General features: G+C 40.7%; 1 protein-coding gene across 13 annotated transcripts in view; it reads left to right on the forward strand.

Annotated features, from left to right (window-relative positions):
- Positions 1-14,765, forward strand: part of LOC103543964 (armadillo repeat-containing X-linked protein 1) — a 35,986-nt gene extending 21,221 nt beyond the window's left edge. For 6 of the 13 annotated variants that reach the window (XM_070605961.1, XM_070605963.1, XM_070605959.1 and 3 more), the window contains one exon: positions 12,846-14,765. In XM_070605961.1, coding sequence (XP_070462062.1) covers positions 12,985-14,361 — 1,377 coding nt within the window. In that variant the 5' untranslated portion in view covers positions 12,846-12,984 and the 3' untranslated portion in view covers positions 14,362-14,765. Of the gene's footprint in view, positions 1-10,410; positions 10,702-11,521; positions 11,683-12,474; positions 12,596-12,845 lie in introns of those variants that run through there. The other 7 variants (XM_070605953.1, XM_070605956.1, XM_070605952.1 and 4 more) reach the window with 4 other exon arrangements.
- The last annotated feature ends 10,948 nt before the right edge of the window (positions 14,766-25,713 follow it).

Consider the following 25,713-nt stretch of genomic DNA (forward strand, 5'->3'; position numbering starts at 1 on the left):
GCTGGATATTTTAGATAATATATTATAGCAACCCTGGGTACTGATCCTCCTCCCAGTGGTTGTTGTTATTATTTTCTCAGTCATTTGTTTATTTGTTTGTTGACTTGGCAGGACTAATTCTGTGAAGTCTATTTCCCCCCATAGTGTTCACCTCTGGTGTCCCAGGTCAGATCTTTTCCTCTTGTTTTTATCTTTTAGTCTGGCTTCCTAGGTTTCTCCCCTGCGTTAGCATAAATAACTTATTGGTCAAAGGTTGTGCTTAATCCCCCTTAGCCAATTAGATATTTACCCTTTACAATTGGATATATGTGTAGCTTGGAGGCTGCTGTCACAATTTGGTGAGTTTACATATTTTGCCCCACCTCCATTCAACCAGGGACAATTAGCCTGGAGGTTCCTTCTCTGATTGCTCCTGAAAGGGCATAGCTTTGGGGATTCACATATTCTTCCACACTGCCAAGGATGACTGTGATTTTATTTTATTTATTTTTATTTTTTGGTGAGGAAGATTCGCCCTGAGCTAATATCCGTTGACAATCCTCCTCTTTTTTTTTTTTTTTTTTTGCTTGAGGAGGATTAGCCCTGAGCTAACATCCATGCCAATCTTCCTCTGCTTTGTATGTGGGATGCCTCCACAGCATGGCCGATGAGTGGAGTAGATCCACACCCAGGATCTGAACTTGTGAACCTTGGGCCTCTGAAGCGGAGCATGCAGAACTTTAACCACTTGGCCACAGGGCTGACCCCTCTGTGATTTTATTTTTAACCTTGGCTTTCTGGGATTCACCCCTCTGTCAGAGTAGCTTACGGTTCAATCAGTGCTTGGTCAGAGTTTGGGCTTGGTCAGTTAGTGCTTGTGTTTAAGCTCCTTGTGCCAGTGAAGCTTCTGCCCTGTGTTTATGGATCTGTGTGTGGCTTGGGGAATCCCTTCAAGCCTGTTCCATGCCTTTTTCTGATTCTCCTAGGTGGATGCAGCCTAGCATATGCACACACACTTCCTGACCTCTGCAGTTGTATATGATCCCAGGAGGGCTCTTATTGGTTGTCTCTTTCCCTTGTTCTCTCTGGTAAGCTTGTGACTATTCTGAAATTTTTCTTGTATTAGTGCTACCAGCCTCCTCTTAATTCTTCTCTACTGAGATCTCCATTGTTTTTGACAATGCTTGTAGGCATGGAATTTTCTACTACCTTTTCCAAATTCAGTCAGTTCCCTCAAGCAAAGCTGCAGAGTTCTCCATCCTTATATCCTGTCTTTCCTCTTGGGAAGAACTCCTGAACCATTGGACTAGGGATCTGCTTTTACCTGAGTGACACTCCTGCTCTGTGAAATGATGCTGGGAAAGGGTGGAAGCTTCTGCTCTTCTTGGCGTGCCTCTCCTGGAATAGAACAAATATTTCAGGAAATACCTGTCAAAAATTTCCCAGATTTGTTGAAAGTCATAAATTTACAGATTCAAGAATTTCAATGAATCTCAAGCAGGATAAACTCAAAGAAAACCATCCCTAGATACATCTTATCAAATTGCTGAAAACCAAATTGAAGAAAAAAACCCTTGAAAGTAGCCAGAGGAATACAACACATTACCAATACAGGAACAACAATTTGAAAGACCGTAGTTTTCTTTTAAAAAATGAAGACTAGAAGACAGTGGAACAACATCTTAAAGTGTTGAAGGAAAAGAATTGCCAACACATAATTCCATATCCAGCAAAAATATCCGTCAGGAATGAAGATGAAATAAAGATGCTCTCAGATGAAGGAAAACGAAGGAATTTGTTGCCAGCAGACATGCTTTAAAAGAAATGCTAAAGGAAGCTCTTCAGGCTAAAGGGAAATGATACCAGAGGGAAATCTGGAATTCAGAAATGAAAGAAAAGCAATAGAAATGGTAAACATCTGGGTAAATATAAAAGACTTCATTCTCTGTTCTTTTTTAAAAAACAACAACATATTAGTTTCTTATTGCTGCTATAACAAATTACCACAAACTCAATGGTGTAAAACAAGACTGAATTATTATTTTACAGTTCTGGAGATCAGAGCTCTAAAACGGATTGACAGAGCTGTGTTCCCTCTGGATGCTCTGGTGGAGAATTCATTTTCTTGCCTTTTCTAGGTTCTAGAGGCTGCCTGTATTCCTTTGCCCATCATCCCATATCACTCTGACCTCTAATTCTGTCATCACATCTTCTTTGACTCTTCTGCCTCTATTTTTCCCTTATAAACACCCTTGTGATTACATTGGGACCACCCAGTCAATCTAGGATAACCTCCCTATCTCAATATCCTTGACTTAATCACGCCTGCAAAGTCCTTTTTGGCATATAGGGCAGCATAGTCACAGGTTCCAATATGTAGACATGTTTGACGGAACATTATTCTTTCTACCACAACAATCATCAAGGATCCAATAATTGTTATATAATTTAAAGTGTTTTAGAGCATAGGAAAAAGTGGAAATCTAACCAATTAATTCTATAAGGCTTTATAAGACTTATACCAAAACAGAGAATAGAACTAAAAAAGTAAACCAAAGATCAATCTAACTTATAAATATAGATGCAAAAATCCCAAATAAAATATTAGTAAATTCACTCTAGCATTGTAGTAAAAGAATAGAATAGTGATAATGGTCCCTATTTTTTTTTTCTGTGCTATCGTTGTCAGATTAGCATCAATGTTATGAAGGGTATGCATGGGCTCAACAACATGGACTTCCACTCACCAAGGCTGATCTTGTACTAACACTGCTGACTGCCCAACCTGACAACAAAATAAGATGATGATGAACTGTTCAATATAATAAAGCATTTTTCTCTCGGGGTGCCAATCAGCCCCATCGTGGTAGGATTATTATATCGTATGCCTTTCATCATGGTGAGAACAGAAATTTTTCCTCATGGAAATAAATATATATTCCAGACACACATTTACCTTCTTTGCTAACAATGATTTTGTCAGTGCCACCATCCACGGACTTCCAGAATGCCTTAATCATCACCAGAGTATCCTATACCATATTGTCTCTGACTAAGGAGCTCATTTAATGGTAGATGAAGTACAATAATGGAGTCATATCCAAAGAGTCACTAGTCTTTATCACTTACTCCATCATGCAGAAGCAGTTTGCCTGATAGAAAAGTAAATGATGTACTGAAGGCTTAGTTATGGAGTCAGCTGTTCCGGATTGAGAGTGCTGTACTACAAGGATACAATAGCTGCTTTAAAACCAGTGACCTGTATAAGGTACTATTTCACTCATAGTGAAGATACACAGGTCTAGGAATGGAGAGGTGGAAGAGGGAGTGGCCCCTCTAACTATTATACCAATTAACCCAATGAAGAAATATATTTTTTCGTCTCCACAACCTCGGGCTCAGCAGGTTGGAGGTTCTATTTTTCCAAGGAATGAATACTTCCACCAGGGAATAAAGCCATGGTTCCATGAAATTGAAAGCTGAAACTGCACCCTGGCCATTTTGGTCTCTTCATGCTATTGAACTGCCAGGCAGATAAAGGGGTTACTGTACTGGCTGGAGTGATTGGATCTTGTTATTAAGAGGAAATAGTGTTGCTGCTATACAATGAGAACAAGAAGTATGCTTGAGCCCAGAGATAGTCACTGGGGTACCTCTTAGTACTAACTTGCCCAGTAGTCCTGGTCAATGATGCAGAAATCCAATACAGACAGGATTGAAGGTTAGGATCACTACATTAGGGACAGAACTTTGACAAGCTAAGGGGAATATGAAATAGGTGGTGGAAGAGTGAAGTTATGATTATTGACTTTTGGCCTCGTGACCAGCTACAGAGGGGAACTGTAGCAGCTAGGTGTATTTTTGTTGATAATTTATTGTTTTTTCCTTCCTTTCTCTGATATATGAAAAATGCTGGAGATGGTTGTTATAAATTAGGTTTCGGGTGGAGAGTATGAATTAGCATTGCTCCATGACAGTACAGTGGCTAATGGGACTTTTTGTTCCTGCCTCCCTGTCGGAGATGAGAGTTTCTTCATTGGAGCAAAGGGCAAGAATGGATGCTGAGTGGCAAAAAGAATGGACTGTGTTGGTTATTCTTTATTTTGCTCCACCTCCTGACCCATTTTCTGCCTTTCTCTGCCTTCTTATATGCCCTGAGAGGCTGACCCTTATGGATTGTATCCCCTAGGCTCCATTCCTGGTTGGAGTCCCTTTGGATTTGGCCAATAGAATGCACTGATAGAATTTTAGAGGGCAGAAGAGAGAAAACAAGGTATTTCTTCCATGCTCCCTCTCTGATTTGGGCTGTGTTTTCTTGGCAGTGACTGTCAATAAATATTGGCAGTGATGGGTCAACACTTCAACTCTTGCCAGAAGGTCCCTCCTCCATAGCTCTAGCTCTCACTAGGCTCCAGTAGTACTATTTCTTTCTCATGTCCTTTTAGGCCTGAGGTAACAGCTTCCTGCTATTGCTAATCTCTGGGTGCCTCAAAATCCCCTGTTTGGTCTCCTAACCTTGCATATACCTTTTCGAGTAGCCCCTACATTCAAATATCTTGAACCAGCTGAGTTGGATTCTTTTTTATGCTGGGACTCTTACTGTTAAAGATATGATGATGTAAAGCCTAGAACTATTATAGCTATTTTGGTTCTATCAGAGTGACCAGCTTGAGGACGAAGTTTATATGTAAGGAAGGGCATTGCAGAGAGAATCGTAGAAAAAAATGAAGCTAGAATCTTAATCAAATTGTACTTGAAGCCAGATGCCTTCTGGATACAACATATTGGCATAAGAATAGGTGGATACTTCTTTAATATGATAAAAATATACAAATTTCTAATAAGAAGCCCTTCATGCTTGAGGGATAAACACTAGAAGCATTCCAATAAAAATGAAAAGACACGGAGCCAGTTTTTCCACAATTATTTAACATTGTTCTGGAAGTACTGGTTAATGCGATTATCCAAGAGAAAAAAGTGTGACATTGATATTGGAAAAGAGGAGGCAAGGTTATCTAAAAGAATCAACTAAAAACTATTTGAAACTTTAGGAACTCCATATAGAGGCTGGTTATACAATCAATACAAAAACCAATCGCTTTCATATATAAATACAATAACAGAAAATATAAGATAAAGAAAATGTTCATCTTACAACAGCCATGGGAAAGGGTAAGCTACTTAAGTATAAACTTAACAAAAAGTCTGCAAGACATATTTGTTCCCTCAACAAATATTTGTTGATAACCTAGAGTGTGCCAGGCAATGGCCTAGGAGTTATTTTTTAAAAATTTAGAAATTCTGCTGAGAAAAATAAATGAAGACAAATAATTAGAAAAACTGGGTTTTTGGATAGGTAGATATTCTTTTTTTCTCAGCTTTACTGGAATATAATTGACATATAACTGTGTAAGTTTAAGGTGTACAGCATGATGATTTGTTACACATACATATCATGAAATGATTATCACAATAACACATCCATCATATCACATAATTAAGTTTTTTGTTGTAGTTGTTGTGGTGAGAACATTTAAGATCTACTCTCTTAGCAACTTTCAAATATACCATACAGTACTGTTAACTATAGTCACCATGCTGTACATTGGATCCCCAGAACTTTTTCATCTTCTAACTGGAAGTTTGTACCCTTTGACCAACATCTAATTTTTCCCTCCCCCCAGCCCCTGGCAACCACCACTCTACTCTCTATTTCTATGAGTTTGGCTTTTTTTATTCCACATATAAGTGATGTCGTACAGTATTTGTCTTTCTCTGTCTGACTTACTTCACTTAGAATAATGCCCTCAAGGTCCATCCATGTTGTCACAAATGGCAAGATTTCCTTCTTTTTTATGGCTGAATAATATTCCATTATCTTTTTGTCTGTCTATATATCACATCACATTTTTTTATCCATTCATCTTTTGATGGATACTTTGGTGCTTCTTGGCTGTTGTGAATAATGCTGCAATGAGCATCGGGGTGCAGATATCACTTTGAGATCCGGATTTCATTTCCTTTGGACATGTACCCAGAAGCGAGATTGCTGCATCTTGTAGAAGTTCTATTTTTGTTTTTTGGAGGAATATCCATACTGTTTTCCAAGGTGGCTTCACAAGTTTACATTCCCCTCAACAGTGCACAAGGGTTCCCTTTTCTCCACATCGTCACCAGCACTTGTTCTTTGTTATCTTTTTGATAATAGCCGTTCTCACAGGTGTGAGGTGGTAAGATATTCTTGTAAAGATGCCAATTATTCCTCAATTAACTTATAAATTAGATGTAATCCAAATTGAAATAAAAACAGGATTTAGAGAGGAATTTAACAAAATAATACATTTTATCTCTAAATAAACACATGTGAAGAGGCAGATAAATTATGAAAAAGAAGAGTAATTAGAGAGGCCTTATCTTCCCTGATAGTAAAGATATTGTGAAGATAATATAACTAAAACAGTTTGATACATAAAAAGAAATAAAAATAACAGACAAAAGGAATATAATAGAAAACTGAGAAATAGATCCAAATGTATGTGGATATTTAGCTTATGATAAAGGTGGCATTTTAAATCAAAGAGCTAGAGAGGGATTATTTGATAATTGGCACTAGGACAATTTGCTAACTATTTAGAAAAGAATAATTCCATATGCTCAATAAAGCTGGGAAAAAAATGTATTCATAATAACACTGAGATGTTATTTGCTTTTAATACTATGTTAACATTCATACAAATGGTACAAAAACAATGGTGTGTAAAACTGCTGGCACCTTACTGATAATAAAAGCAGTGACACACACACACACAAATTTCATATGGACCAAAAATTTATCAAAATACAGGCCTTCCTAAGCAGGACACAAACCCCCAAAAATGTTAAGACAGAATTGATAAATTTTGTATCATAAAGTTTAAAAAATTCTCTATAGCAGAAATCCTAAGAAAATTATAAACTGGGAAAATATAACACTTATGACAAAGCAGTCATTTCCTCAATTTACAGAATGTTTTTATATATTAATAAGGCAAGGATGAAAACCTAGTGGAAAAATGAGAAATACAAATGGTTAACAAACCTGTGAGAAGATGCTTCATCTCACTTGTAATTAAAGAAATCTAAATTTTTTAATTTAGAGAACAACATGGAATTAATATATATCAAAATTTAAGAGTTGAAAGTTGGCAGCACGGATAAAATTTAAAATGAACATCCACTTTGACCCAGTGATTTCACTTCTAGGAATTTATCCTAAGGAAATAATGCCACAATTGCCAACATATATGTGTACAGAGGTCTCCGTTGTAGCATTTTTGTGATAGACAAAGATTGCAAGGAGGCTAAATATCAATCAGTAATAGATTGGTTAAATTTTTGGTAAATCCACACTAGAGAATATTATTGTCTTTGATAAAACAATGTACATGATATCAATATATCAGGTGAAAAAATAGTTTGCACAATAGTATGCATACTATGATCCCAAATTATTTTTAAAAGATACATATGTACCCACACTCCCATATAATGTATCTACATATGTATTTTTTTGTTGGTATATATAAAACAACAACAAAACCTGGAAAGAGTCCATTGAAAAGTTAGCACTGGTTTTCACAGGAATCATCCTAGGACTGAGGTAGATGGGTTATCATGGTGGTTATCAGAAGGGTGGAGAATTTGAACATTTTTATTTTCTACTCCTCTCATTTCCTAGTTAAGACCTACTTTTCTTCATCTCAGCTCAAAACTTTACTTCCTTTCCCCTCTCAAAGGAAGCCTTTTCTGATCCCCAGACTCTGCCGCTTCTTTTTCTCTATTAACAGTGTTCCTTTCCTTCACAGTATTTCTCCTGGTTCGTATGTCTGTGTGATTATTTCATTAAGGTCTTTTTTCCACCATGAGAGCAGAGTCAGTGCGTTTTTGCTCACCAACATATTCACAATAAGCATAGCAATTGTGGCAATTGCCCCCTGTCTTCTCCCCTCCCAATATTATGATGTGGACAACTGAATTTTTCTCAGTCTTATATAAAGGGCTACGAAAGTGCAGCCTTTAACCATCCCCCCGCCAATCAAACAAATGCAGATAAAGAACACATTAGAAACAAACAGCAAATGTCTTACTAAATGGTAAAATATGAAGCGTGTTCCCATTTCTTTCAAGAATAAGATCAGGAGGCCCTCAGCCACCACCATTACTCAACTAGTCCTAGAGGTGCTGGTCAATGCAGTACATCCAGAAAATGAAAGAATAAGAGATATAAATATTGGAAAAGAAGAAATAAAAAAATCATTATTTGCAGATGATTATGTATGCATACCTAGAAAAACCAAAGGTATCAAGTGAAAAAGTATCAGAAAAATTAAGAAAGGTCACTAAAAATAAATATATCATAGTTAATTATTTTTCCTTAGAAGGCAATAACCTGGTAGAAAATGTAATCATAAAAGGAATGTCATTCCCAAAAGCAACAAAACAATAAAATACCTAGGAATAAATTTAACAAGTAATGAGTATGACCTACCTAAAGAAATGTAAAATTTGTTGAAGATCATAAAAGTTGACATGGATAGAAAGACTCAATTTTTAAAGATGTCAGTTCTCAAATTAAAGGGCAGATTCATTGCACTTTATGTCACTAAATGTCACACGTTTCATTCTGTATATTGTTGTTCAATTTGAAACTTGACACATATGCATACAGACACTCTTTGTATTTGCATGAAGAAAGATGGAAATTGTTAAAATGGTTACTGGTGGAACAGGCATTGCAGGGCACTTTCACATTCTACTTTATACATTTCTGTATTGTTTACACATTTAAAAAAATTAGGAGAATGTATAGCAAGAGAGCGAGAGAGACAGACAGAGATAGATTTTTATTGAGGGAATATATATCTTTTTTTCCAGGCAAGTAGTTCTTAGTATTTTTTTAAAGTCATAGATGCCTGTGAGAATCTGATGAGAGCTGTGACCTCTCTCCTCATTAAAATAAACATACTATGTATGTGCATAACTTTGATACAATTTCAGGTAGACCACAGAGGTGGCCAGTTGAGCACGCCTACTCCAGGTTAATCATTATGGTCAGTGGGGAGAGTCCAGTGGCTCAGAGCATACATTTGAGCGGGCACCGAGGCGGGCGTGGGCTGCAGGTAGTGGCCCTGCAGCAAGGCTAGGTTCTCTCTGAGTGCCCTGGGTAAGGAAGCCAGAGCTGAGAGGCTCAGCAGGCCGCACCTCTCAGGCCAGGTGGTAGTAGCAGCAGTGTTAGGAGCAACCTTAACTCGGGCACCATGAATGAGGGCAGAGCGGGCTGACCTGGGTGCTTCCCCCAGCAATCACTTCTCCAGGCTTCCTGGAAACCCGCAGCTGCAGTGTTATGTGGGAGCAGCAATCCCTCTGTGCACCCCTGAGTTCCCTCTGTGGGAATGTGGGGGAGGGAGGGCGGAAAGAAGCCAAAGGCATTTACCCAGGTTGGTCACCTGAGTAAAGGCGACATTTCCCACCCTGGTCACCTGTCCGTGTCTACTTTTGGAGTGAGCAACAGAGTCAGGTGCCTGACTGCAGGCGATGAGAGGTTCTGGGATCCGGGAGAGGGAGGGGGTAGAGGGACAGCACCTTCCTCCCTCCCCTCTTGACACAGGGCAGGGAGCATTGGACCATCTCCGCATCCCTCACACACTCAGCTGCTTCCAGCTTAGTAGACTGCAATGTAATCCAGGGGCAGGTGTTCAGAACAGCTATCAAATCACAAGAGGCTTGCAGGGCAGTCAGCCAAGATTTTGAAACATCAAATACATGTCTTTCTTTAATCAAGACAGGATTGTGTTGCTTTTGTTTTATCAAATTGTAATTTGATCTAAAAGTAGAAAAAGAAATAGATCATTTGCATAAAATGGCCAAGATTACATGACTAGTCATCTCTTTGTGAACTGATTTATAGATCATATGAAAAAGTCCAGTTTTCAATTTTAAAACAGGTTAGTACGTCTTGAACGCTGCTGTTTGGCTATAACCAGTAGAAACATTTTCCCTGTGATATAAATAAATATAACGAAATTAATGAGGCCTTTTGGGTTTCTCTCTCCCACTTACATTCTTCTTCATCCAAATGAAAATAGCATCATTTTATTTTCCCAATGTAAAAGTAATGCATTACTGATTTTTTAAAAAAGGGACAGAAAAGTTTAAGAAAGTAAGACACTCCCACTACCTACATCCTTTTCTGAGATCTTTCCTCCCATTTCGTATAGGGGTGCAAGAGAAATGCTGGACCTTCATGGCTGGCGGTGAGAGCGTAAAGGGAGAGATGGTTGGACCGGGAGAAGGAAAAAGATTAGTCCTCAAATAGGAAGAAAAGACCAGTAGACGTGGGAGCAGATCAGTCTCTCTCCCTGTTAACCAAAGAAAGGCATATCCTAACCACAAGGAGAAGCTACTTCTGGTCTCTGGGATTGGCAGAGGAAAATGAGTGGCAGGTCCCGACGCGGTGGGGAAGGAAAGGAGTGGGCTGGCTCCTGCCGCACTGCTGGTGGGAGTGGTAATTGGGGTCCTGAGCTCACGGGTGACGTGGCCTTCACGTGAGCGGGAGCCGACGTGTGCAGACGTCCTTCTAATCCTGGTCTTCGTTCGGTCCGGTTGCCATCTCCCTATTGCCCCGAGTGCGGGCGGGCCTGTGGCCAGGAAAGGAGGAGGTGGTAGCTGCCCGGATCCCAGCAGGTCTGTGTGTGGTTGGGCGCTGCCTGGGAGATCTCTGCGGTGCGGGTAGCAGAGGAGGGTGGAGACAGAAGAGGGACAAAGCTCCACACTCTTGCACTATCCCCGGCCCTTCCAAGAACAAAAATGGTGGACGTTGGTGGTCGGATTCCAGGGGCGACCCCAGACCAGAAGGGAAACCCGAAACCTTTGGCATCCAGGGCTTTGTAGCGGGAAGGGGGGAAGGGCAGAAATTAGGAGTCGGGTCCTGTGTGTTCGTCCATCTACCAATCCAGAATCTGGGGCCTGTGTGCCTGTCTGTCCGTTATTCCCCACGTATCTCAGTAGGGCGCTGTAGCACTCGGAGCAAAGGAATAAAGAATCTGCCCCAAATCTCTGCAGGGCAGTGTAAAGGTGGGATTGCCCCGCCACTCCTGGAAGCGGGGCGTTGGCTGAGGTCCTTGCTTTAACTTGGGCCCATTACTGACTCTCCAGTTATCTGCCTGCTATTTTATGTAGGAAAAAGGATGTGACAGCTCCTGCACGAAAAATGGTGGTCCTTAGGGGTCGGAATGAGTCGGGGAGGGGGATCGAAGAGATCATTTGGTCTCCTTTCGCTCCTCTGGTTTTTCCATACTCCCTCGCCCCGCCTCCCCCCTTTCCAGTAGTTCGAAGGGGGTGTGGTTTTTGCTTGGAAAATGGCCGACCGCCGGGGGTGGGGGCTGTGGTGGGGGCTGGGGTAGTGGTGGGTGGACGCCATACAGGAAGAGGGCTGATGTCAGCGGAGTCCTGAGATGTGGGGGTAGAGAGAGAGACTAAAAGGTGAAATCCCTTTGACAACCAGGACCTTGCTTCAGAAAAGCTGGTATCGGGACTCTCCGAAGTGCTGTTCTATCCTCCCAGCCATCCGTCTCTGCCGTGTCGCCTGTCTGTGTCAGTAGATCTTGCGCCTGAAGGCAATTCAACCCTAGGAGCTGGAAGAAGGGGAAAATTGTCCAGAAACAAGTAGGTCACAGTGAGGGTGGTGGCACGATTTGGGCTCCCCTGGGGTGGAGACTGCAAACTCGAGCGGGCTTATGGACCTCCTACGCATCCTGCTCCTTCTCTTGCACTATACCACTTTGGAGCTTGCAAAAGAAAGTGCTCTGTAGGTACACGACAGGGAGGGAAGTGGCTGGGAGGAGGAGGGTGTCACCAGAGTCCTGGGGTGGGAGTAGGGAGGACCTTGCTCCAGATTACTCTTTGGGGTACAGTGTCCTCGGTGTTGATACGTCCATCAAGCGCTTAGTCCCAGAGTTGTCAGTCCTTAAGTTTGGTGGAGGCGGAAACCGAGATGAGGGAGGAAGGAAATTGCTCCCGAGCAGTGGAAGTTGATCTAACGGGTCAGGGGAGGAGCGTCCTGGTACCTCTGAGATGGTGGGAGTGGCGGAGGCAAGGGCGGAGTTCGAGACCTTTGTGCTTATGATGCCTCTCAGGCTTCTAGACTCTTCACCAGCATCCATTTTGTTACAAGGAGTGGGGTATGGCGTCACCTTCGAGGAAGTGACTTTCGGGGGTTGGGGATGTGGTGGAAGATTGGAGGCGATCAAAGGAGGCGGGGGAGGGAGATAATGAATTTCAAAGCCGCAGCTCTGTTAGGAGAGGAGGGTAACTGAAGATGGGAAATATTGGGCTACACAGTGCAGGACGAGGGCCAGGGATCCAGGGATTTGGGATAGGGACATGTGTCCTGTCCTGGGTGAGGACCCTCTGTCCCCTGAGCGCTCAGCATCCCCCTCCCCATCCCTTTATATGCAGGTTTGCGGGACGCAGTGCAACATTGCACTTAAAGGCAAAAAGAAAAGCAAGAAGCTGCCTGGACGCGGGCAGTGTATGTGAGAACGCCACTGCCCCCAGGACATCTGGAGGGGCAGGGGAGGTGGGGAACTGATTAGATACCTTAAATTAACATACTCAGGTGGGTGGTTGAACAAGAGGTTGGAGCATCTGAAGATGGGGAAAATTTTCAAAATTACCTTCCCCATAGAGGAAAGGAATCAGTGATCTAGATGCCATGCTCTGAGTCCCCGCTATGTTCCCCTCCGATCGTCCATCTGTAGTTCAGTCTGTCTGCATGCAAAGGCACAAAAGGAGGAGACTGAAGCCTCAAATCTTTCTTTCATTCCTAGGTCTGCTGTATCTGCAGCTGCAGCTGAGCCTGCCAGCTGTAGCTGAAGACTCTCCTCTCTGACGTGGGAGCACTCCTCTGGGCCAGAGCAAGTCTTCTCTGCCTGAGTTCAGACATTCGGTTCTGACCTTCACCCGAGAATGGGCCGTACTCGAGAAGCTGGCTGTGTGGCCGCTGGTGTGGTGATTGGGGCTGGTGCCTGCTACTGCGTATACAAACTGACCTGGGGAAGAGATGAGAGTGACAAAATCTGGGACGACGACGAAGACGACGATGAGGAGGAATCTAGTGATATTGCAGAGACTCGGGTCCAGACTGGGAAAGGAGCTAAGGCTAATGCTGGAGCAGGGGCCGGAGCTAGAGTTCAGGGTGACTCAAAGGCCAAGGCTGAAGTGGGCGTGGAACTTGAGAGAGGTTCAGATGTAAAGGTGGAGGCCCATCTGGGGGTCCAGAGTGGAGGTGGTCTAGAGGCCAAGGCCAAGGCCCTTTTCAGCACCCTGAAGGAACAGGCAAGCGCAAGGGCGGGCAGAGGAACCAGGTTGGGTACCATCTTTGGGACCAGGCTCCTTGCACCGAGTTTACCCTGCCCAGGAGGTCGGGGTGGAGGCTGCCACCCTACCAGGAGTGGGGCTAGGGCTGGGAGCAAGACAAGTGGGAAATCCAAGGGAAGGACCCGAGGTAAGAGCACCAGGACTCCAGCTACAGCTTGGCCTGTTCGCAGGGGCAAGTTCAACTTTCCCTATAAAATTGATGATATTCTGGGTGCTACTGACCTTCAAAAGGTCCTTAATATCCTGGAAAGATCAAACGATCCTTTTATTCAAGAAGTAGCCTTGGTCACTCTGGGTAACAATGCAGCATATTCATTTAACCAAAATGCCATTCGGGAATTGGGTGGTCTCCCAATTATTGCAAAAATGATAAAGACGAAAGATCCCATTATTAGGGAAAAGGCTTACAATGCTCTTAATAACTTGAGTGTGAATGCTGAAAATCAGGGCAAGATTAAGACGTATATCAGTCAAGTGTGTGATGACACCGTGATCTGTCGCCTGGACTCAGCTGTGCAGATGGCTGGACTAAGACTGTTAACCAACATGACTGTCACTAATCATTACCAACATTTGCTTTCCTATTCTTTTCCAGACTTTTTTGCTTTGTTATTCCTGGGGAATTACTTCACCAAGATTCAGATTATGAAACTAATTATAAACTTTACTGAAAATCCAGCCATGACAAGAGAGCTGGTCAGTTGTAAAGTACCATCAGAATTGATTTCCCTCTTTAATAAAGAATGGGACAGAGAGATTCTTCTTAATATCCTTACCATATTTGAGAATATAAATGACAACATAAAAAACGAAGGGCTTGCATCATCCAGGAAAGAATTCAGCAGAAGTTCACTTTTTTTCTTATTCAAAGAATCTGGAGTGTGTGTTAAGAAAATCAAGGCATTAGCAAATCACAATGATCTGGTGGTGAAAGTAAAAGTCCTGAAAGTATTGACCAAACTCTAACTGGGGGTCTGTCGCAAACAATATGGAGGTTATTTTTTTAGTTTGCACTTGGGAACAACGCATTTTGTAAATTCTTTGTTTTTCACTGTGCTTATATGGCAGAGATCCTTTCAGCTTCTATTTTGGAATAATGAATATGACAGATCATCAACAGTGATGCTGGTTGTGATGGTTGGTTTTAGGCTGGACCATTCTAAAGACGCCAAATGAATACTAGAGCTTGTACAAAGAAAGCATTTATTGATTCCATCTTGCTACCTAGATTGAGATATTTTTACTCTTTCCTCTAACTAAATGGACAGCAAACTAATCATGAATATGCTACACTTTTGTATTAGTTTACATTTGTTACTCTTAGACTTGTGTTTAATCAATAAAGTTGTGCCTTTTAACTGGCAAAAAAAGAGAATTTTATCATGTCCTTGAGTTTATGATCTGTTTGGGAAAACAAGATGTATGGAAACAGGAAGATATCAACAAAACCAGGAGCCTCTGATCACGGACAGCTGCTTCCTATTAGTGCTTAGGGGTGGCAGAAACTTCCGTGGGCAACAGGGCTCAGGGAAAGTTTTACAGAGGCGGGGACACTTAAGCAAGCTGGGCTTGAAGGACTGGGGAATAACGGGCAAAAGGGCATTGGAGGAGGGAGGAGTGGTGGGAAGAAAGGCATGGAGGTGGGAATCCTGCTCCAGAGAGGAGGCTGGCCTGCCTGGAGCACAAAGTGTGGGGAAGGGAGTGGTGGGAAATACAGTCTGGCAGTTGGAGTGAGTCCCATTCGTGGAGGACCCCTGATTGTTAAACCGAGGTGTCTGCATGTTATTCTCCAGCCCTGGGAGACCCCAAAGGCTTTCGTGACCAGAGAAATGACAGGATGAAAGGAAAACGATGTGGTTGATTTGTGTGCAGGATGGGTCGGAGTTGGGGTGGGGACAGGAGTGACCACTGGAGAGTGGAACACCAGTTAGGAAGTTACCAGATGATAAAGGCATGAAATTTGAGTGCTGGCCATGGGAGTGGTAAGGGGAGGGAGGAGGTGAGAGGCCCTTTGAAGGAAGAAGTGCTGAAACCTATTCTGGGGGCATACAGTGAGGGACAATTTTCTTTTGGGGTCCTGGGGGCATTTGATAGGAAAACATCCTCTTTCTTGGCCAACTCTGGTGTCCATGTAAGTGAATACGTTAGTTACTATTTTGAAATAATAAAATATACTAGAAGAATGAATAATTTTTAGTGCTTCTATCAGATTACTTTCATAAGGTTGGTTGGGGCAGGACTTTTACGGAACCATCAGGAGGGCTGTTGGTAACCTTACTGGAGAAGATCCATGTCTCTCCCAGAGGGCGGTGAGGGTGTGGGGGGAGGGGCACTCTCAAACTGTGCTGGTGGGAGCCTACACTAGGACGAGGTCCACTTCGACACACGTTTCAAAAGCCTTCAAGATGTGCATGCTGTTCGACTCAGTAATTCCACTTGTAGAAATTGATCCTTAGGAAATAATCAAATAATTGGCTTATACAAGGCTGTGCATCTTTTCACTGTTTTGAAGACTGAAAAATCGTGAATGACCTAAGCGTCTCAGAATAGGCACTTGGCTAAGCAAAGTAAGGTATGTCTGCACATCGACACATTGTGCAGCTCTTGAAGATGTTGATGGACATTTCATTTATTTACATGAAAAAAATTCAGCATGTAATCTTAAATGGGAAAGCCAGTTACATGACTGTAGCCATAGTATATCCCTTTTTGTGAAATACAAAACATTTATGTGCATTAAAACTTCTGAAAGGCTATATACTAAAATAAGAATGATTATGAGTAACAGAATAATGCATGAATTTAATATTCTAATCTTTTTCCTCATTTGTGATTTCTTATCTGTAACATATGTGTTGATTTTTTGTGTAATTGTTGGGAAAGAAAAATGTGTGTAGGCTAGGTTGGAAATGAGGGAGATGATAGAATGGGAGAGTGGGTGGGGTTTATATGGCTATGTTTGGAGCACATAGCAGGAAAATATTTAGACCAAAATGGGAGATGTGTTAAAATGATAGATGAGTTGTCAAGATGTGGATAATAAAAAGTCCTTATATTATGTGATTAAATGAGGTAATGTATGTAAAATGCTGAAATAGTGCTGCAATGTAGCAGTTAATCAATATGAGTGAACACCTTTAATTAGCTAAAAGACAGGTGGATAATTTTTGGTTTACCTTTTTTCTAAGGTGTCATTCTACCATATGCTAGTGGATTTTTCTCCCAGTTTTATTGAGATATAATTGATATATAGCATTGTGTACGTTTAAGATATACAACCTATTGATTTGATGCATTTATATATGTCAAAATTACTAGCACCATAGCATTAACTACCACCTCCATGCTGTCACATAGTTACCATTTCTTCTTTGTGGTGAGAATGTTTAAGATCTACTCTGTAGGAGCCGAACCTGTAGCCCAGTGGTTAAGTTCACGTACTCCGCTTCAGCGGCCCGGGGTTTCGCTGGTTAGGATCCTGGGTGGGGACATGGCACCACTCATCAGGCCATGCTGAGGCAGTGTCCCACATAGCACAACCAGAAAGACCTACAACTAGAATATACAGCTATGTACTGGGGGGCTTTGGGGAGAAGAAGAAGAAAAAGAAAAAAAAGAAGATTGGAAACAGATGTTAGCTCAGGTGCCAATCTTTAGGAAAAAAAAAAAATCTACTCTCTAGCAGCATTCAAGTATACACTACAGTATTAGCTATAGTCATCATGCTGTACATGAGATCCTCAGAACTTATTAATCTTCTAACTGGAAGTTTGTACCCTTTGACCAATATCTCCTCATTTCCCACCCCCTCGCCCCCCAGCCCCTGGTAACCACCACTCCACTCTTTGTTTCTCTGAGTTCGGCTTTTTTAGATTCCACATGTAAGTAATATCATACAGTATTTATCTTTCTCTGTTCGATTTATTTCACTTAGCCTAATGCCGTAAAGGTTTATCCAAGTTGTCACAAACGGCAGGATTTCCTTCTTTCTCATGGCTGAATGATATTCTATTGTATTATATGTATATGTACCACATCTTCTTCATCCATTCATCCATTGATGGACACTTAGGTTGTTTCCTTATCTTGGCTATTGTGAATAACGCTGCAATAATCATGAGCGTGCAGGTATCTCTTCAAGATCCTGTTTTCATATCCTTTGTATATATACCGAGAAGCAGAATTTCTGGATCATATGGTAGTTCTATTTTTAAATTTTTTGAGCTATTGTGAATAACACTGAAATGAACATAGGAGTGCATATATCTTTTCAAATTAGTGTTTTTGTGTTCTTCAGATAAATACTCAGAATTGGAACAGCTGGATCTTATGGTAGTTCTATTCTTAATTTTTTGAGGAAACTCCATACTGTTTTCCACAGTGGCTGCACCAATTTGCATTCCCACCAGCAGTGCACGAGTTCCCTTTTCTCCATGTCTTTGCCAACACTTGTTACCTCTTCTCTTTTTCATGATACCCATTATAACAGATGTGAGGTGGTATCTCATTGTGGTTTTGATTTGCATTTCCCTAAGTGATGTTGAGCACCTTTTCATGTATCTGTTAGCCTAGTGGAATTTAATAAACTGATAAAATAATTCCTCTGAGGAATAGAGTCTTTGTTCCCTTCTAAGAACCGGAAAATGCTTCCTTGATGTGATCTCATCAATTTTTACAACATTCCTGATGCCTAAGTGATGTTACTGTGGTTTAGACGTGAAGCCTAAGCCAATATTTCTCAAAGTAGGAGTGGTGGAATTCTAGGAATACAGGTACATGTTTTTGGGTCCCACAAATTCCCTATAAATGTTTTGTTTTCATTAAATAAATTCATTATAAATATATTCTGTATTTTCAAGTGTCACCCAATGACTTGGGAGCCAAATTTTTTGTGTTTATGTTAAATATTGTCAAGGCACTAAGTAGCACTACTGTATTCATTGATCATAAGGTAGACTTTTTTCCTGCACTATAATATCTCTGAAGTTATGATGCATCTTACAGGCGATGGCACCTTAGCATTGTGTCATAATTTAACTAGAAATATTTTTTCTTTCTTAGTGGTATATAAAATAATCATGCATCTAATAATCAAAGGCATCTTAGATCAATAAAGTTCTGTTTCTAGTCAATGAGAAAAATGTGAAGATGTACTTAATACATAAAGGATGCATTTGCTCCATAGTAAGTACATAATTTTGTCCTGATAGAAGTTTTGCAGTAGTTTGAGTTAGGAAACTGGCAGAGGGTTGAGGGGGAGTCATCACTCTCCCTACTGAAGCAATGTTTCAATCAAGAGGACCTGTCCTGTTGCCATTAGTACCATATTCATGTTGCAAATTGTGATTTAGAGCCACCAAAGCAACATTATCAATCTTGTGGAATTAAGGTTAAATTAAATTTGCTTGCTTTTGTAGCTTGATTTATTTAATTTTTTAATTTTTATTTTTTCTGAGGAAGATTAGCTCTGAGCTAACATATGTGTCAAGCTTCATCTATTTTATACGTGGGTCACCAGCACAGCATGGCTGACAAATGGTGTAGGTCTGTGCCCAGGATCCAAACCTGCAAACTCAGGCCACCAAAGCAGAGCATGCTGGACTTAACCACTAGGCCACGGAGCCAACCTCTGATTGTTTTATTTTTAGTTTGTGACTTTTTTTGTTTTATATTTTGTATGAGAGTGAGGGATCACAGAATATGCCACCCCAAAATATGCCACTTTGATGTAAGGATTATTTTGAGCTAAAAGCACTTGAAAAATAGAAGGATGCTCTGATCTCCCCTTTTCTTCCTGAAGGCAGAAGATAAAGATCCCAAGTGAAAGATGTCCTCTCTATGCCAGGAGAAAAGACACATTCTTATCACCAGAGACAGGGAGTTGAGACTCAGAGAGTTCTGTACGAACAGATCTTATTAAAATAACTTTTATCTTCTTTTAGTCTCCCCATATTTGAGTTACCTTTATACAATCACCTCTCTTCCTTCAACCTAATATATAAGCATTTACTTATAGAAGCCAAGGAAAACTTACGTTAGATAAATTTGTGTGCTTTTCTCTTGTTAATCTGTCTTTTGGCACAGTCTCAGTCCATATCTCAAGATGGATAGTGGAAAGATTTTTCCTCTCCTACCAGAGCTATAAGCAAAGTTTATGCCTAGTTTTAGGTGTGTAAATATTTAAGTAAGATTATAACAATAATAACTTCAGAAAATATTAGAAGCCCTTGAGTTTTCTTCTTTTTAAATAATATTACTCAGGTTAGATAATCAATGTATTTATGCCAAAGACATGTATATTGTAGAAGAAAAGAAGTGGGTGGTACCTAATATTTGTCAGACAGTGTTTGGCATTTTTCATAGTTTCCTCCCCCCATCCCCGTTAATCTCCTTAACATTCCTGTCAAGTAAATATTATTATACCTTTATTGCAGAAGAAATGAGATTTGGAGAAGTAAGGTAAGATTCCCAAGATCACTCCATTAGTAAGAGGCAGTGCCAATGGCCTTGAAAACTTGAGCAATTGGTTGCTTTAAAATTGCTTAGTATGGAGCCAAACATCTGTATTAATGCCTCCATATATACTCAACACAAGACTCCCCTTGATGAAGACAGTGATGGAAATGATATTCTTCATGTTGAGTCCATAAATTTATAGATACCCACACAACCAGGTGCAGAAGAAGGAGTAAAGTCTTAGGAGTTGCCAATAGGTGAGGCTTAGGTGAGCAATGGACAAACTGATATTTATCTTGCTATTCCTATGTGTCAGGTAGGATAAGCAGTTTGGGTATGGAGCAAATAATAATAACTTCTGTATTGATATATTGAACTCGGGGTGCTGAGTGACTTTTATGCCTGGGGTGAAAATGAGGTTCACTTTGAGTAATAAAAAGCCTCCGTGTGGCAGGGGCCCAGGCCTGACCAGCTCCATCTGCTCTCACAGGTCTCTTCTCCTTCCTTCCCATTCTTCTTCCCTCTCCCTCCCTCGCCCTTCTATCTTTATTTCCTCCTTCTGGGAGATCTTTGGCAGTAGTCTTTGTGCTTCTGTGTCTTTTGGGGTGGCCATTGAATTCCCACAACACCAGGTCATCTGCTAGTGGGCATTTAGTACAGAATAATAATTGCTGTTGCTGTGGTAACACGGTGACCCTGGATGTGACTGGATGCCACGATTGTTTGGAACGCTTGTTGAACAGAGGCTGAGAAGGAACCAGTCTTAGCGTGGCGCAGCCCTATGTGCACTGCATGCACTTTTGATGTCGCACACCTGGTATTATTTAGAACTGAATCACCCGGAGGTTGGGAAGTGTGAGACAGATGTGTGACTCCTGGTCCAGGCAAGCCACATGCTGATGTCCCGATGTTTTCACATCGGAGGTTGCCACTCAATCATTTTGGGAAGGGCACAGTTCTAGGATTGTGGCTGTGATTGTGGTAGCTGATGGGGGCAGGGAGGAGGCAGTGTCCTCCCTTTAGAGAGGATGGCAGTGTTACCGAACCAGGTTCATTTTTGCCCGCCGCCCAGAAAGCCAAACACTGAGATGAGACTGCAGTAGAGAGAGAGTCTACTCACAAGGCAGCCACGTGAGGAAGCGAGAGCGTGAGCCTCAAATTCACTTCCCTGAAAATAAGGACTCAGGGATATTTACGGGATGGGGGCAAGGTGGTCTGAAATGCTGAGAGAGGTGATTGGAGGTGAGGAGAGGTGAGGTAGTTGATGATCTGCGCAAGTGTAGTCCGACTCCATGCCTCTTCATAGGACCCATGCTCACAAAATGGTGGCGTTAGCATGATCTCAGGGTGGAGTTTTCAGCCTCTTGACGTCAAAAGGTCACCTATCGGACATCTGCGTGGGCCCAGTTGATGAGTTGGTGGTCTCAACTGGCCTCAAGTGGACTAGGGGTTCTAATTCCTGAAAAACCGCTCACACACCCATTACCATGGTGACCCAGGCTCTAGGGAGATGTTATCTATAGGAGCCTAGTGGGAGTCAGATGGCGTATTGCTTAAGCAGCACAGTTAACCATGGGTGGGTTAAACAGCTAAAAGGTATAATCAGTAATTGCAGAAAGGAAAAAACTTTAGTACCTAGATACTTAATCATCAATGGCTGTTTGCTGGTTTCAGCAGCTCCTGGGAAACTGAGGGAGTTAGAAAGTCGGAGGTTATCTTGCTCTTTTGATTTTCTTCTTATCTAATGGTTTTAGGAATATAAGTGGTCTATCCTAGGCAAATGTGTTCAAAGGCGATTTTACAAAGATGGAGTATAGTTCTCTTATAAATTGTCACCCAAAGCATAATATTTCAAGGTTCAGGAAACTTTTTTTTAACTCATATTTTACTTGCCTTGTTTCTAAAGAGATTCGAAGTGTAGGTTTAGCAAATTGATGCGGTTCAGGGAAATTTTGTGTTTATGCCTGTGTTTGGTTAATTTCTCTGCTAAGCTCCCTTGAGAATGGCTTTTCTAGGAATGATTGTGACTATTTTCAATGCTGTCTTTGTACATTCCTTTTACATCACACCCCAGGCTGGAGGTTTTGTCTGGGTTCTCTGTTTAAACTGTGGCTCTTCCTTGCCTCTACACCAGACCTATCTTGCTGCCATCCTGGGGTGCAGAAAACTAGGAGAATGGCCCCTGGTCTGCCCTGCCCTGAGGTATGTGTGAAGCAGGGTAATGTGTAGTTACTTTCAGAGTGCCATAGCTCCACACTTGGCCTCTCCATTGGGTCCCTCTGGGGTCTTGTGTGAAGAGCTTGGGCAATGTGTGTGTCTAGGGACAGGCCTGGGGGGAGGGAGAAGGAAAGGGTCGGGAAAGAAGCCTTGTTGAAGGGGTAACTTTATCCTGAAAGATTCATGCAAATGTAATTCAGTCCACCATTGAGAGTGGGCTAAGTGTAACTCTCTGGCCCTGTTGACCATTTGCATTTTAAAATGTGAAAGAGTAGGTGTAACACAAGCATCTTTGTTTGGGCCTAGAGCCTCCTGCTTGTTGAGCATTTCTAAGCTTGCAGAGGACATGTTATCAAATGGGGTGGAATTTCTTTTTGAAGATAAAAAACCAGAATGATAATTTATGTTACTATAAGAAACGTAATACCCAGTAGACCAGATTATTATGTTGGCTGCTGAGAACATTCTCTCCTTAAGCTCAGTCTACATCAGAAACCAAATTATCATCAGAAGATTGTTTATTTAGAGCTCAGGGAATCAGGGCAAACTGACTTAACTAGATGTCCATGCCATCAAAGTAGGTGGATATCTAATTCATTTAGCATTGCTCATGTTTTTTTCCCCTCCTTTATAGATGATCAGGTATAGATTAGCAAATCTTTCATATTTTTTCCTTTATGGCTTCTAGGTTTTTGGTCATGCTGAGGAAAGTCCTTCCTACCTCTAGTTTATACAAATAAACTCTTATTCCTTTCAAACTTTTAATAAACACATTTCAATGTTTTTTATTTTTCTGTTAGATATAGTTGTGTGCATTATGAAGTAGATGTCTATTCTCAAAACTTATCTTTTCCCCAACAGCGTACTTTGTGGAAGGCCTTTTTATATTCTATTAACCTTTGGTTACTTACAAAATGTTATTCTTCTCCATAAGTAAAAACATTATTATTTTTTTAGGTTAATGGTCTTTTTGTTATTGAATTGTAAGTGTTCTTTAAATATTCTAGAAACTAGACCCATACCAGGTATATGATTTGCAAATATTTTCTTCCATTCTGTGGGCTGTCTTTTCCCTTTCTTGGTAGTGTCCTTTGAAGCTCAAAAGTTTTTTAATTTTGGTGAAATCTAATATATCTATTTTTGTTGTCATCGTTGCTTCCATTTTTGTTGTTATTTCTAAGAAATCTAATTGCCTAATTCAAAGTCATGAAGACTTATGCCTATATTTTCTTCTAAGAGGCTTATAATTTTTGCTCTTACATTTAGGTTTTTGATCTATTTTGAGTTAATTTTTGTAGGTGGTATGAGATAGAGATCCAACTTCTTTCTTTTTTAAAATTTTATTGAGGTCATAATAGTTTATAACATTGTGAAATTTCAGTTGTACGTTATTATTTGTCAATCACCATATATATGTGCCACTTTACCCCTTATGCCCACACCCCAAACCCCTTCACCTCTGATAACCACGAATCTCTTCTCTTTGTCCATGTGTTTGTTTATCTTCCACATATGAGTGAAATCATATGGTGTTTGTCTTTGTCTGGCTTATGTCGCTTAACATAATACCCTCAAGTCCATCCATCTTGCTGCCAATGGGATGATGTTCTCTTTTTTTATGGCTTTATCCATTCATCGGTCGATGGGCACTTGGTTGCTTCCACGTCTTGGCTATTGTGAATAATGCTGCAGTGAACACAGGGATGCATAAGTCTCTTTGAATTGTTGATTTCAAGTTCTTTGGATAAATACCCAGTGGTGGGAGAGCTAGGTCGTGTGGTATTTCTATTTTTAATTTTTTGAGAAATCTCCATACTGTCTTCTCTAGTAGTTGCACCAGATTGCATTTCCACCAGCGGTGTGTGAGGGTTCCCCTTTCTTCACATCCTCTCCCACACTTGTTGTTTGTTGTCTTGGTAAGTATAGCCATTCTAACAGGTGTAAGGTGATATCTCATTGTAGTTTTGATTTGCATTTCTCTAATGATTAGTGATGTTGAACATCTTTTCCTGTGCCTATTGGCCATCTGTATATCTTCTTTGGAAAAATGTTCATATCCTCTGCCCACTTTTTGATCGTGTTGCTTGTTTTTTCTTGTTGTTGAGTTGTATGAGTTCTTTATATATTTTGGAGATTAATCCCCTGTCAGATATATGATTTGCAAATATTTTCTCCCAGTTGGTGGGTTGTCTTTTCATTTTGATCCTGGTTTCTTTTGCCTTGCAAAAGAAGCTCTTTAGTTTGATGAAGTCCCATTTGTTTGTTTTTTCTTTTGTCTCCCTTGCCTGAGTAGACATGGTATTCGAACAGATCCTTCTAAGACTGATGTCAAAGAGCGTACTGCTTATATTTTCTTCTCGGATTTTTATGGTTTCATGTCTTACCTTCGAGTCTTTGATCCATTTTGAGTTTATTTTTGTCTGTGGGGAAAGATAATGTCTGCTTTAATTCTTTTGCATGTGGCTGCCCAGTTTTCCTAACACCATTTATTGAAGAGACTTTCCTTCCTCCACCGTACATTCTTAGCTTCTTTGTGAAAGATTAGCTGTCCGTATGTAGATGTGTGGTTTTATTTCTGGGCTTTCAATTCTGTTCCATTGATCTGTGTGTCTGTTTTTGTACCAGTACCATGCTGTTTTGATTACAATAGCTTTGTAGTATATTTTGAAGTCAGGGATTGTGATGCCTCCAGCTTTGTTCTTTTTTCTCAGGATTGCTTTAGCTATTCAGGATCTTTTGTTGCCCCATATGAATTTTAGGATTCTTTGTTCTATTTCCATGAAGAATGTCATTGGGATTCTGAAGGGGATTGCATTGAATCTGTAGATTTCTTTAAGTAGTATGGACATTTTAACTACATTTAGTCTTCCAACCCATGTGCATGGGATATCTTTCCATTTCTTTGTGTCATCATAGATTTCATTCAATGATGTCTTATAGTTTTCATTTTATAGATCTTTCACCTCCTTTGTGAAATTTATTCCCAGATATTTTATTCTTTTTGTTGTGATTGTACATGGGATTGTATTCTTGAGTTCTCTTTCTATTAGTTCATTATTAGAGTATAGAAATGCAACTGATTTTTGGATGTTGATTTTGTACCCTGCCACTTTTCTATAGTTGTTGATTATTTCTAATAGTTTTCCGAGGGATTCTTTTGGGTTTCCTATATATAAAATCATGTTGTCTGCAAACAGCAAGAGTTTCACTTCTCCATTGCCAATTTGCATTCCTTTTATTTCTTTTTCTTGCCTAATTGCTCTGGCCAAAACCTCCAGTACTATGTTGAATAAGAGTGGTGAGAGTGGGCACCCTTGTTTTGTTCCTGTTCTCAGAGGGATGGCTTTCATTTTTCTCCCATTGAGTATGATGTTAGCTGTGGGTCTGTCATACATGGCCTTTATTATGTTGAAATACTGTCTTTCTATACCCATTTTATTGAGAGTTTTTTTTTTATCATAAATGGATGTTGGATCTTGTCAAATGTTTTCTCTGCATCTATTGATATGATCATGTGTTTTTTGTTCCTCATTTTGTTAATAGGGTGTACCACATTGATTGATTTGAGGATGTTGAGCCATCCCTGCATCCCTGGTATAAGTCCCATTTGATCTTGGTGTATATCCTTTTAATGTATTGATTCAT

This window comes from Equus przewalskii, chromosome X (genome assembly GCF_037783145.1).
Source record: "Equus przewalskii isolate Varuska chromosome X, EquPr2, whole genome shotgun sequence".
Taxonomy (NCBI): domain Eukaryota; kingdom Metazoa; phylum Chordata; class Mammalia; order Perissodactyla; family Equidae; genus Equus; species Equus przewalskii.